Genomic DNA, 14,186 nt, shown 5'->3' on the forward strand with positions numbered 1-14,186 from the left:
TTGCGGCTCTGGATTTTCTTTTCCTGCTCTGCTGTCCCTTTTTAGTCTCGTTTCCCATTAAATATTGCTACCTCCCACATTCTTCATGTAACCTACTCACCAGCAACCCAGACCAGCCAGTGTCCCCCTCAGGGCTCCTTGCCTCTGTGACTTCATTTACACCACCTGCCTGCACCTGAGGCCCCAGAGGGGGATGTTTATTATCATTGAAATTCTACCCACCCTCTGAGCGAAGCCCATATGCATTTTTTTTGGGGGGGTAAAGCATCCTATCTTTAGAGCGAGTTGATCTCTGACTTCTCTGGGCTTCTCTTTCTCTCTTAGGACCCTCACTTCATTGAGTTGTTGTTTGATGGGCATTTGTGGGCATGGACAGACTCAAAGATCAAGGACAAGAACTGGTCTTTCTGTCCTCCTGGTACTTAGCAGTGCTGTGAACAAATTGGGCATTCAGATGTTTAGAAATTGAAAACCTTGAAACTGAAAGCCTTTTAACTGAAAGCATAAACATATTAATGGAAAGCTCTGTCTAATTTTCCCTCTTTTACTCCTTCCGAGGCTGTCTCAAAAGCGCACATTCTTCCCCGCTGCATCTCCGACACCTCCCAATTTAGCACCAACACCAAATGTCCTTTCCTGAAAGATGATTTTTCTCTCAGATAGTGATAAAGATGTTTAGTCAGAACAGAGTGAACGCCAGTCCCTTTGGAAGGCTATGGACTGAAAGTGAGTACACAGAAGATGCGTGTCAATGGAACATAATCGCTCTTCTGGAGGCAGGGAGGGTGAAGAGCAGCCAGTGCAGAAATGGAAGTGTCCCACCTAAGAGATTAGAAATGAGTACCAAAGAAAAACCATGATATTTAACTTGGGGGAAAGTGCAGTGAACAAAGGTAAACAGAAACAATCTTACATACAGATATTTAAGAATCTAGAAGTTCCCGTTGTGGCGCGGTGGTTAACGAATCCGACTAGGAACCATGAGGTTTCGGGTTCGGTCCCTGGCCTTGCTCAGTGGGTTAAGGATCTGGTGAGCTGTGGTGTAGGTCGCAGATGCCGCTCGGATCCTGCATTGCTGTGGCTCTGGCATAGGCCGGTGGCTACAGCTCTGATTGGACCCCTAGCCTGGGAACCTCCATATGCCGCGGGAGCGGCCCTAGAAAAGACAAAAAAAAAAAGAAAGAATATAAGAAGTCAGTGAAACTGAGGAAGTTTTACTATTGAACGAGACTTGATTGGGGGGGATGGGGAGCGTTAATGGACAACAAAGGAATCTGATATTTGAGCAATATGACAATTCAAAAGGCCAGGGCTAGGGCCATATAGGAATAGGAATTCTTCAAAATTTGAAAGAAGGAGAGAGAGAAAAGTACTGGAATGTGGGAAAAACATAATTTTGATGTCTGATTCTCCATGGTTTTCTCATTATTTAACATTTCAGGGCTCTAGAGTTATTTAGTAATACTGACCAGCTCCTATGTTTGAAGGGTTTTTGGACCAAAACCAGGGTAGACTCTGTTCTTTTGCCAAGTCACAAACCAATTAATGGGTCGTTTTTTTAATACTGGAAATTTTAGAACTCCAAGAGATAGACATTTGTCAGAAGAGATTTTTCCAATCTTTTACATTTTCCTCTCAGATAGAAGCACATTATAAGTAGATCTTACTGGCTCTAGTTTCTCAGCTCTCTGCTGATGAGCTTTCTCTTCTCAACCTATTTCAAAGAGCAGAACTGGAGACCCACTTTATCTTAGGAGGTGTGGTTAAGGGAGGTTTGCCTAGAGTAAATCTCCATAAACACATCCTGGTCACTGCTTCTGTTGTGCAAGATGACCTGACTCCCCTTTCTCTATCTGAGATGAGAGGTAATGATTAAATCCAATTAGGACTTTTTTTACTTGCTTGGGTGTGTCAAAAGTGGGCTCTTTCCCCCCTGATGGTGTCATGAAGTAGGAAGAATATATGAGTTCTTCTGACAGGGCACGATGTACAGATTCTGGAACATCTCATGCTTTTGTACCTTCCTTGTTATAACTTACCTAAGTTGTCTTTGGGAAGGGAATAGTCTGGGTGTACTGTACCACCTGCTTCCTAAAGACAGTTTATCAAGTCATTCTGTTGAGAGATGAAAAAACATTGCAGCATAAATGACCAAGCTATACCTGGCTTACTTCGCAGGGATGTTCAAGGGTCCCTTTCCAAGCCCTCAAATAAAGGTGCTATCCTCCTCACATGAAGAGGATAGCACCTGCCCAACATAAGCAGGACCTAAACTTTTGAGCTATTTTTCTGATACAAGGGGCACAAAGGAAAAGCTATTGCTTGTGTCTGGATAGGACACAGTTTGAGAGAAAGTATTATATTGGCAATACCCTCATCTTTGCAGAAGGATGGGCGGAAATCTTATTTGGGACTACTTTTCTTCTAAAGCTTAGAATACTTTGATCACTGGAAATGGCTTTTGCAATGATTGTCGGTATGTGTCTCTAAGGTTTAAATGATAATATGTGCGCTGCTGGAGTTTTGTTGTATGTAATTGAAAGGTATGTGTGAAAGGCAGAGCTAGGGGAGGTGCTAGATTAATTTTCAAGTTGTGTTTACCCCAAAGTAAAATATTTTGATACTGTTAATATGTGTGCTATTTATTAGCGGAGATATTACTTCTTGAATTGCTTCCTAGTGTACATTTGAGTAACAATTAAATATTTGATAAATGAAATAATCAGACGCATATTATGTATTAACTATCCCAGTGACCCAAATGATCTGCCAAACAATACATCTGTGGGAGAATAAATCAGTGGATAATTTAGATGGGGTGGCCAAGGACATTTAAATTGAGATTCAAATGACAGGACACAGTTGATCACTTGGAGATGAAGGAAGAGCTCTCCAGGCAAAGTAAGTGCAAAGGCCTCAAAGTGGGGATGAGCTTGGTCTCCTGCAGGATCAAAAAGAAAATTACTGAGGCTGGAGTGGAGGGACAAAATGGTAGAATATGAGGTTAAATTGGGATGCAGATCATGTTGTACTTTGTAAGTCAGGGTAAGGAATTTAGATTCAGTGCTCAGTAAGATGATAAGCCATTAGTATATTCAAGAAAAAACACTCTTGCTGGGGGTGCCTTATGAATCAAAGGAAAGAAAAGCAAGAGAAGATGGGGTGGGGTGGGTAGGCCAGAAGTAGGTTGGGGCAACTGTCCAGGACTAGGCTAGTAGTAATGGGGATGGACAAGAGTGGATGGATTCAGGAGTTCCCGTCGTGGCTCAGTGGTTCACGAATCCGACTAGGAGCCATGAGGTTGCAGGTTCAATCCCTGGCCTTGCTCAGTGGGTTAAGGATCCAACGTTGCCGTGAACTGTGATGTAGGTCACAGATGCGGCTTGGATCCCGTGTTGCTGTGGCTGTGGCGTAGGCTGGTGGCTACAGCTCCGATTTGACCCCATCCTGGGAACCTCCATATGCTGTGGGAGTGGCCCAAGAAATGGCAAAAAAAAAAAAAAAAAAAGAGTGGGTGGATTCAGGAGCAATTAAGATAAAGAGGGAGTGGTGGAAGAAGAAGCCAGGTGGGCAGTCAAGTGGACTAAGCTTCCAGGTTTAAGTGGGAAAACATTGCCTCTCCCTATAGGAACTTTCATTTGTATTCAGGCTTTAGAGACTTCAACCTTAAAAAACAAAAACAAAAACGAAAAACAAGCAAACAAAAAAACCCAACAGAAACAAAAGCCCAGTGCCTTCACAAGTCACTGAGGACCTGGCTCACTCTTGACATTTGATCTTTGCAGATTTTTTTTTTTAATCTTTTTCTTTTCTTTTCTTTTTTTTTTTTTTTTGTCTTTTTGTCATTTCTTGGGCCGCTCCCCCAACATATGGAGGTTCCCAGGTTAGGAGTCTAATCAGAGCTGTTGCTGCCCGCCTACACCATAGCCACAGTAACTCAGGATCCAAGCCACATCTGCAACCTACACCATAGCTCATGGCAAGGCCGGATCCTTAACCCACTGAGCAAGGCCAGGGATCGAACCCGCAACCGCATGGCTCCTAGTTGGATTTGTTTCTGCTGCGCCACAGCAGGAACTCCTCTGCAGATATTTTCATAATCAGGGAGTTGCATTATTTTTCCCTACCTTCTGTGCTTTCTTTCTCAGCTGGCTTCTTGGATATGGGGAGTGAGCAGTGGATAGGAAGGGTTCTGAGGTTGGTTGAATTTGCCCTGAGGAAAGGCTGAGATACTGCACACAGTCACTGGTTCAGGCAGCCTCCAAGCTGAAAGGAGAGGGACAGGAAGACTTGGTGCTAACTGGGTTAAAGAGCAGGGGTTTCGGATACCTCATCTACAATTCCACTCTCTGGATAACATTGTGAGGAATATTTTAAAATGCCAGTTTTATAAAAGAAAAAGATGAGGCTCAGATATGTTTCTTTTTTCTTTTTTGGCCACCCCATGGCATATGGAAAATCCTGGGCCAGAGATTGAACTCAAGCCATAGCAGTGACCCCAGCTGCTGCAGCGACAATGCTGGGTTCTTAACCTGCTGCTCCAAATGCAATCCCTCAAATATGTTCTTAATTTTACCCAGAGTCACATAACTTAGAAGTGGTGGAGCCAGGAGTTCCCGTCGTGGCGCAGTGGTTAACGAATCCGACTAGGAACCATGGGGTTGCGGGTTCGATCCCTGCCCTTGCTCAGTGGGTTAACGATCTGGCGTTGCCATGAGCTGTGGTGTAGGTTGCAGACTCGGCTCAGATCCAGCGTTGCTGTGGCCCTGGTGTAGGCCAGCGGCTTCAGCTCCGATTAGACCCCTAGCCTGGGAACTTCCATATGCCGCGGGAGCGGCCCAAGAAATGGCAAAAAGACCAAAAAAAAAAAAAAAAAAAAAAAAAAGAAGTGGTGGAGCCAAAACTGAAACCAGAATCTGGCTCTCTGCACTCTCCACACTCTCCCTAAATTGAAGTTAGTGTGTTTTCCCTGTCTCATGACGACACTTATCAAGAACCCAAAGTGAGGAAGACCAATATTTCTCCTTGTTGTATGTAGTATAGTTGCCTTCCCTTCCTTACAGAGAGCTTAGCAAAGTGCTCAACAAACATGCCTGCCTGGAGGCAACACTCTCTTTCTGCTGCCACACACGGGGCTGGGGTAAGAAGCCAGACAGGGCTGGTGAGGTGGATTGTGCTGCTGCTGCTGCTGCTGCTGCTAAATGATGGGGAGCGACTCCTTTCGGTGTCTTGACTTGAAGGCATTTTCCATTTCCTAGTCCCCTCTACTCTCCATCCCTCACCTCTCGCCCTCAACTTCAGCTCTGGCCCCTTGGGGAGCGTCCCTTGCCTCGGGGCTGACAGCCCTTGGGGGCGCGGGGTCCCTGTTCTCCGCACTCTTGCCCATCTGTGCGCCGAGCCTCGTTCCGGCGCGCCTGGAGCCCGGCGGGCATTGACGTCAAGCGGCGGTGAAGCGCTGCCTACAGACGGTTGACCTGGACCCTCCTCCACAGCCCCTTCCTTCCTCGCCACCCCCCTCTTCCCTGCGCCCCGGCTCTGGCTCACTATAAAAGGCAGGAGCACGGGGCGCCCCAGCAGCGCCGAGTTTCAGCACCATGGAGAGCCCCCGCCTGCGGCTGCTGCCCCTGCTAGGTGCCGCCCTGCTGCTGCTGCTACCTCTGCTGGGCGCCCTTGCCCAGGAGGATGCCGAGCTCCAGCCGCGAGCCCTGGACATCTACTCTGCCGTGGAGGATGCCTCCCATGAGAAGGAGCTGGTCGGTATCCCCCTTGCCTCAGACTTCCCTGGGCTGCCGCGAGGTCCCTTGTTCCCCGCCTCCCTACCCCTTTCCCCAGAGTCAGGGCGCGGGGAGACTCCCGCTGTCACCTGAAGAATGTCTCCAGCCCCCAGGCTCCCGATAGTCTGTAGAGCGGATCCTTTATCCCAGCTCCTCGGAGCAACAGGAGTCTTCGCGGTTCCTGGACCTGCGGTCAGTACGCGGGACAGCGCTAAGTTTCTATCTCTTAAACGGCCCTCTTTGTGGAGTCCCCTGGAGGAATGTGTGTGATTCCCGGGCTCCTTACAACAAGGGCTGGAGGTGAGCACCTGGGCTGGGCTCACAGCCAAGGTGGCAACTTGGGGCTCCGTGGGTGGTGTGTTGCAGATTGAAGCGCTGCAGGAAGTCCTGAAGAAGCTCAAGAGTAAACGTATCCCGATTTATGAGAAGAAGTATGGCCAAGTCCCTATGGTAAGGCTTTGAGGTCACCCCGCTTCATGTTTTTCCAAAATGAAATACACCAACTTGAGTTTTACACACAGCCTTCTCCCCAGGATGTGGCTAATAATTCATACAATGGGTTTGCAGAATTCTGTGGGCTCCCCTTTATTTCCATGGTTGGCCCTTGCCCCTTGGTCTCTAAGGTTAAAGACCAGGTTGGGCTGTTTTGGAGGATGGGACAGGTTGTGCCAGGAATCAGCTCTTGGGTCTGTGTGAAAAGGAGTATTTCCTGAGAATGTGCTTTTAATTTTTTTAACTTCATGAAGAATTCTCTGAGTTGGAAGGACCAGAGAATTAAGTCTAGTAAGTTCCTTTCCCTCCAATTTTCTTCCTGACTTCCGGAGCACTGCCAGTTTTTAAAAATCTAAGTTCTAGGATCAAAAATTCCAATGCATACAAACACACGCGCGCACACACACACACACACACACACCCCACACTGAACTCTTTCTTCTTGGGATAAGGAGGGGGGAGCAGGGGTGATGAAAATATATAGTCTGTTGTTCATTTCTTAGTTAACATGTCTGCTTGATTTTTTATCTTTTGGATGAGAAACTAAATGAGCCAGAAAATGTCACTTTCCCACAAAATGTAGAAGAAAGTAGGAGGGGCTCAATAATTTAAATATCTGTCTTTTTATGGTCTCTCACTGGGATTATAAACACAAGGCTCTGGGCATTTCAGGCCTGACTATACTTAGACCCATTGTGATGGTGACAGGGTCCATCCAGCTCTTCCATAAGGCAAAAACTGTTGATGGAGAGATGTGCCTGCTGGGAGCATGGGTTTGCTCAAGTGGGATGGTTACACATTGTGTTGTTTGCAGTGTGACGCAGGAGAGCAGTGCGCCGTGCGAAAAGGAGCTAGAATCGGGAAGCTGTGTGACTGTCCCCGAGGAACCTCCTGCAATTCCTTCCTCCTGAAGTGCTTATGAGACGTCCACCCTTCTCCTTAAGTACCCCCCCCCACACACACACACACCCCACTTTCCTCAGACGACCATACTTTCATCCCTGGCTTTAGCAACAAAGTTTGTATTTTCCTTTGAGGAAAAGGGGCTCTTTTCCTGGCTGTTTCCAAATAAAAGAACACATTAGACGTTTCTGTGTGAACAGTAATGCCTTGTATGGTGTTGATATGTGTGCAAAGCATTCTTATTTTATCTGCCTGACAAACTTTTGTGTATATTTGAGTAAAGAAGGGGAACTTCACCTCAAAATTTGTATTTTTGTAGGTGGCATGGCAGGATGAAACTAGATCTAGTGAATCTTGGTAGATGACATCACAACCTGGAAACTAAATTACCCCAAGCATCACAAATTGAAGCATGTAAAAACTATACATAATAAAGTGTTTTTCATAATTGCTCATAGTGCATTGTTGTTTCTGCATAAGTACTTTAAGTAGGAAGGGTGGGATTAATCATGCTGTTGTTTTCAATGACAAATATTTTAAAAATAGCAGTCTGTTGGGAGAACTGTTCCGCTGTGGCTCCAAGAAGTTTCATCATTAATTAGGAGTTTGCCACACAAGCGTTCGTATTTTTCTTTGATTGCAATGATGTGGGGTGTGTGTGTGTGTGTGTGTGTGTGTGTGTGTGTATGTGATGAAATGAAAATGGTTGGAGTTGAGTTGATATCTTTTATTAAACTTTTTAGCTAGAGCCCTTAATTTTAACAGGGAGACTAATGCAAGATAAATTGTTTCAGACTTTAGCCATAGTAAAAGCAATTTGAAAAATTAGGACTTTGTTTTCACAACTTCTCTATTAGAAGATATACACTGATTAAAAAAAAAAAGTGGGCTCTTTTGGCGTTGTTCTTTGTCTAAAGGAAGGAAAAATCTACTTCAGGTGCTCCAAGGGTATGAGACCCAATCATCCCACTATTTAATACACAATCTTGGATGTGTTCTCAGTTTGAAGGAAGTATAGTCACTTCAGTAAATAGTTTTAGGAGGAGCAAGTGAAAATTAACGGGGGCAGATTCAATTCAAGAAATACAAAAATCTCCAGAGTTCCTGTTGTGGCTCAGTGTTAACAAACCCAACTAGAATCCATGAGAACATGGGTTTGATCCCTGGCCTCGATTAGTGGTTTAAGGATGTGGTGTCACCCTGAGCTGTGGTGTAAGTCACATATGAGGCTTGGATCCTGCATTGCTGTGGCTGTGGTGCAGGCTGGCAGCTACAGCTCTGATTCGACCCCTGGCCTGGGAACTTCCTCTTATGCCTTCTGTGTGGCCTTAAAAAGACAAAAAAGAAAAAGAAATACAAAAATTGTAAATGTAAAGTTCAGGAACTTTTAAATGTTTCTGAGTACCTATCTGAGGTCACTTTTCTGGGAGTTTAAACCAAGCTAAGCAATATTTATGAAGCAGCATCATCCGAGGAAACAGATGCTTTTTCTTAATGTGAACTGTACAGGCACCTGCATAGAAGAAGAAGTTAAAGATAAAATTCCTTTGGAGTTCCTGTCATGGCGCATTGGAAACAAATCTGACTAGGACCCAGGAGGTTTGGGGTTTGATCCCTGGCCTTGCTCAGTGGGTTAAGGATCTGGCGTTGCCATGAGCTCTGGTGTAGATCACAGTCGTGGCTCCGATCTAGCATTGCTGTGGTGTAGGCTGGCAGCTGTGGCTCCAATTAGACCCCTAGCCTGGGAACCTCCATATGCTGTGGGTGCACCCCTAGAAAGCAAATAAATAAATAATTTAAAAAAAGATAAATTTCCTCCACTGATTCATAGGGAGAAAGCGTATGCTGTTAGAAAATATTCCCCCACACAGTTTCCCTTTGTAGGTTTCTTAATGTTACTGTTAGCATGGACAATCTTCTGAATAATCTTCTGAGATATCATTATCTTTTTTTTTTTCAGAGGAGGAGGCATAACTAGCTCAAGTCACTCAGTCCTAGATCATGATTTCAGCTCTAATCTCTCTGATTCCATATATTCACCTTTTCTCTTCATGTCACTCTGGGCCATTGAATAGGTTGTGTGGACTCCAGATTCCCCATAATTTCCCCTGGAATGTTTTCCCTGAAAGAAGCATTGAAGGAGTTTGTAGTTCAAAGGAAATAATAAGAATATTGCTCTAAACCCCTTTGTTCCTCCTCCTCACTCCCACCCCTACTATCTCATCCCTCCTTTCTTGTTTACTGCAACTCAGGAGAATAGACTTATGGGGGATTCGTCACAGAGACTCTGTGGGCTGGGTAAGAGAAGGCTTTTTCTGAAAATTTTGTGTGAGAGCCTGGATTTTAAGTTCAGAGTGCTGATAACCTTCCATATGAATGACGGCAACCTTTACTCTTAGGTGGTTTGTTAAAAGTAACTTTGCCTTCTCATTTATCTGTATTAGAACTCCTCTTCAAATAGAATGTCTTAGTATGTTCAATGATTGAAAATCTCTGTGGTAGAGGCTAAGAATGTTAAACATTAGGAAAACTTAAATGAGAAAAGAAATCATCTATATAGAGTCTCCCACGTAAGAGTCCTAGAGACCGTCTGTTCCTATGCCAGCGGGAGTTTCCGTCGTGGCGCGGTGAAAACGAATCCGACTAGGAACCATGAGGATGTGGGTTTGATCCCTGGCCTCGCTCAGTGGGTTAAGGATCCGCATTGCCGTGAGCTGTGGTGTATGTTGCAGACGAGGCTCAGATCCCACATTGCTGTGGCTGTGGCATAGACCGGACGCTAGAGCTCCGATTTGACTCCTAGTCTGGGAACCGCCATCTGCCGCGGGTATGGCCCTAAAAATCAAAACCAAAACCAACCAAACAAAAACACCTGCTGGACAACAATGGGAACTCCATTTTTTTTTATTATTATTATTACATGCAATATGGAAAAAACTCTTTGCTATTGATTTGCACTTAGTAAGGAAGGGAAGGGGGCGTGAGGAAGGCAGCCTTTGTGTGCTGTGTTGGGGAATGATTGAAGAAGACGATGTTTGGAAAAGGAATTAGGGGAAGAACATACGTATCTCATGAGCATTTATCCAGTTATTTGCTGTATGGTGATGTATACTGGAAACCTCTCTTCCTGTTCTCCAGTGAATTCTTCAGCAAATTCTTGGTCACTCAGAGTAACAATTGATGTGGTATTGTTGAAAAAATGCTTATCAGTATTTCTTTACTTTAGCCAATATCCAGCTTGGTAAGATAGCTGTATCTATTCATCCATCCTTTTATTCACTATTCAACAAATATTTAAACAATTTTTTTTGGAGTATAGTTTACTTGCAATGTTGTATTAGTTTCTGGTGTACAGAAAATTGACTCAGGTACATATATATATTTTTTCATTACAGTTTATTAGAGTTTATAATAAGATATTGAATGTAGTTGCCTATGCTTTATAGTAGGGCTTTGTTGCTAATCTATTTTATATATAATAGTTTGTATCTGTTAATCCCAAAGTCCTATTTCTCTCTCCTCCCTTTGATAACCATCAGTTTGTTTTCTATATCTATGAATCTATTTCTATTTTGTAAAAAATTCATTTGTATCATATTTTAGATTCCACATATAAGCAATATCATATGATGTTTATCTTTCTCTGTCTTATTTACTTCCCTTAGTTTGGTAATCTCTAGGTCCACCCATGTTGTTGCAAATGGCATTATTTCATTCTTTTTCATGGCTGAGTAGTATTTCATAATATATATGTGTATATATTACATCTTCTTTGTCCATTCATCTGTTGCTGGACATTTAGATTGCATCCATGTCTTGGCTACTGTAAACAGTGCTGCTATGAACATTGGGGTGCATGTGTCTTTTCATCCAAAGCTTTCTCTGGATATATGCCCAGGAGTGGGATTGTTAGATCATACGGTAAATCTATTTTAAGTTTCAACAAAGTATAGTTGATTTACAATATTATATTCATTTCAGGTGTACAATATAGTGATTCAGTATTTTATAGATTATACTTCATGTAAAGTTAATACAAATTATTGGCTATATTTTCCTGTGCTACACAATATATCCTTGTTGCTTATTTATTTTATACATACTAGTTTTTATCTTTTTTTTTTTTTTTTGGTCTATTTGCCATTTCTTGGGCCGCTCCTGTAGCATATGGAGGTTCCCAGGCTAGGGGTCGAATCAGAGCTGTAGCTGCCGGCCTATGCCAGAGCCACAGCAACAGGGGATCCGAGCCGAGTCTGTGACCTACACCACAGCTCACGGCAACGCCGAATCCTTAACCCATTGAGCAAGGCCAGGGATCGAACCCGAAACCTCATGGTTCCTAGTCAGATTCGTTAACCACTGTGCCACGACGGAAACTCCTACCTCTAACTTGCCTCTCCCCACTTCTCTCTCTCTACTGATAACCACTTGTTTGTTCTCTGTATCTGTGAGTCTATGTCAACAAACATTTCTGAGCACCTGTCCTATGTCAGGCACTATGCTAGGCTCCAGGGTAGAACAGAGAAGAAAACAGGTTGCCACCCTCAAGGATCTTATGATTTTATGTGACAAGAAGGCTCTGGGAGTTCCCATCATGGCCCAGTGCAAACAAATCCAACTAGGAAGCATGAGATTGCAGGTGTGATCCCTGGCTTCGCTCAGTGGGTTAAAGATCTGGTGTTGCCGTGAGCTGTGGTGTAGGTCGAAGGTGCAGCTCAGATCTGGTGTTGCTGTGGCTGTGGCTGAGGCTGTGGTGTAGGTGGCAACTGCAGCTCCAATTTGACCCCTAGCCTGGGAACCTCCATTTGCTGCGGGTGCAGCCCTAAAAAGACAAAAGGAAAAAAAAAAAAAAAAAAAAGAAGGATTTATGTAAGTGGGACCCATGCAGGTAGACCTATGGAGGAAGAAAGATACCTGGTATGGCTTTGAATCCCTCTCCTCTGGGAATTTTTCCGGGTCATTTCTTCTTTCATCTGTTCCTACATGGTGCTCTTCACTCTTATTTTCCCAGGTTGCCTGTAATGCCTTTTGTCTGTGTATCTCAGCTCCTGACATTTGTTTCCAACCCATTGGCTCTGATAACCCATTTCAAAACAGTCTCCAGCTCCACTTTGGCACTGATTACCTAATGCCGTTCTCAGTTTTGCCCTCTGGCCCCCAATCCCTGTGGCTGCTGTAAAACACCCACGACTTCCTCCTCTCAGTGTTCCAACAGGTCCCTGGGACCAGGCCCAGTTCCCACTTAGCTGTTCTGTAGGGAGAATCTGATCGTGTCCACCATCTGCCAGCGAACCTACTCACAGGCTCAACCCTTTAACACTTCTGCATGGAAACCCAGTCTGTTTGGATGAGAAAGGCTGATTCTGCAGGTGCAGACTCTGAAAGGCAGAGCTACACACACAGTTCACCATCCCTGGTCCCCTAGAGCATTGCCACACTGTCGCCAAGGACAGCTGCACACAGGGGCTGTCTGCTCTCTGGATGACTGAAACGATTAATAATTTACCAAACCCTGGCTGCTGGCTTTCATTAATTATCACTATGCTAATGATGTCCCTCAGGAAAAGGGAAAAATAATTTCCCCACCAAGGAAGGCTTAGTGAAGACAGACCATATTTCATAAATAAATCAGAGGTGGGTGTTTTGCCTTGAGTTCCTTTGAACTCTTCCTTTGCAGAGATAGAGGAGGTAGGCGTAGGTGTAATAGGATAAAATGAAGCAGGTAAGTTTCCGTTTGATTATCCATGTTAGGCTGCTCTCAGCTTGGCTGTCAGTTAGCCTGTCTATTCTCTCAGCTGGGAGTTGGGATCACTTTTACTGAGATATCTTCTCGGTACCCCAGAGACTTCCTTTGCACCTGAGGCATATGGAGGTTCCCAGGCTAGGGGTCAAATCAGAGCTATAGCTGCCGGCCGGCACCACAGCCACAGCAATGCAGGATCCAAGCCACATCTCGACCTACCCATAGCTCCTGGCAATGCTGGATCCTTAACCCACTGAGTGAGGCCAGGGATCGAACCTGTGTCCTCATGGATATTGGGTTCATTACCACTGAGTCACAGTGAGAACTCCCTTGGAGACTTTCTTAAAATGTGACACCAGGAACTAGACATGGCCCTCTAAAATGAGAGAGTCTGATAAACCCATGGATGCCCTGACTCCTGCTCTCTAAAAAGGCAGTTTTTCCCTCATTTGATCCTATCTTTTTGATCCAAGAAGAACTAGATGAGTTAATATGTATGAACAGCACCTGAACACAGTAAGTAGTCAATGCTCCAAAGAATAAAAGGAAAGTCTACATCATTCTTTCTGCTCTGAATTTTTGGCTGGCTTCTATAGGATTTGTTTCAGACGTTGTGGGATGTTGCTCTCCTTTTTGTCCACAAAGAGGAGCTTCGCTATTTTTTTAAAAAAAATTCAAGTGAAATGATTTACATTGTGCTAATTTCTGCTGTACTGCAGGAGCTTCCCTATTGCATCTGAGCAACTTCATGTCATTTCTGCCCTCCTGGCAAGAAGGAGGCATCTGGGGGCATCTGGAGATAGACTCCCAAGTGGGGTGTCCCATATCAAAACAGGCAGGGAAGCTTGACACTAATTGTGCCAACATTTTGCTAGCTATTTGGATCCAGTGTGCAGCTACAGGATCCTGAACCTCTTTTGGAAGTTGGCAGTTTTTCTGGGTGGGGAGAAGGAAGTATGCCATTCATCCCACACATATCTAAATAATAAGCCTGCTCCTAGGTTCTAAAATTCCTTTTTTTTTTTTCTTTTTGGTTCTCATTTTGAACTTTATTACTATTTTTTGTAACAATTCAGTAAAATAGAAAATAAGCAGAAAGTCATCCCTCCTGTTTATTGTTCAAGACTTCTGGGGAAGGGGCTTCTTCCTGAATCTTGCTCATGAGGTTGACTCCTGGTCCTCCCCACGTGTGTTCTAGCTGGAGCTGTCTCCTTTGAATGCTCCCTCTGTTAATGCAGTGAGCGAGGCTGGAGACTTCTGGCCTTTTTCTTCCT

The 14,186-nt window shown here is 44.4% G+C and overlaps 1 protein-coding gene and 1 long non-coding RNA gene across 3 annotated transcripts in view; both read left to right on the forward strand.

The window, feature by feature from the left end:
- LOC110257309 (uncharacterized) overlaps nt 1-14,186 on the forward strand; it is a 407,691-nt gene that overhangs the window by 41,242 nt on the left and 352,263 nt on the right. The window lies entirely within an intron of this gene.
- CARTPT (CART prepropeptide) lies at nt 5,585-7,621 on the forward strand. The gene is given in 3 exon segments (NM_001099925.1): nt 5,585-5,753; nt 6,141-6,224; nt 7,081-7,621. Coding segments are annotated over 3 exon segments (351 nt in total). The 5' UTR covers nt 5,585-5,594; the 3' UTR covers nt 7,189-7,621.

Source organism: Sus scrofa, chromosome 16 (assembly GCF_054392235.1).
Source record: "Sus scrofa isolate SSC_HxYL_T2T_F1_AM1 chromosome 16, Sscrofa_HxYL_maternal_Yorkshire_Landrace_v2.0, whole genome shotgun sequence".
Classification (NCBI taxonomy): Eukaryota; Metazoa; Chordata; class Mammalia; order Artiodactyla; family Suidae; genus Sus; species Sus scrofa.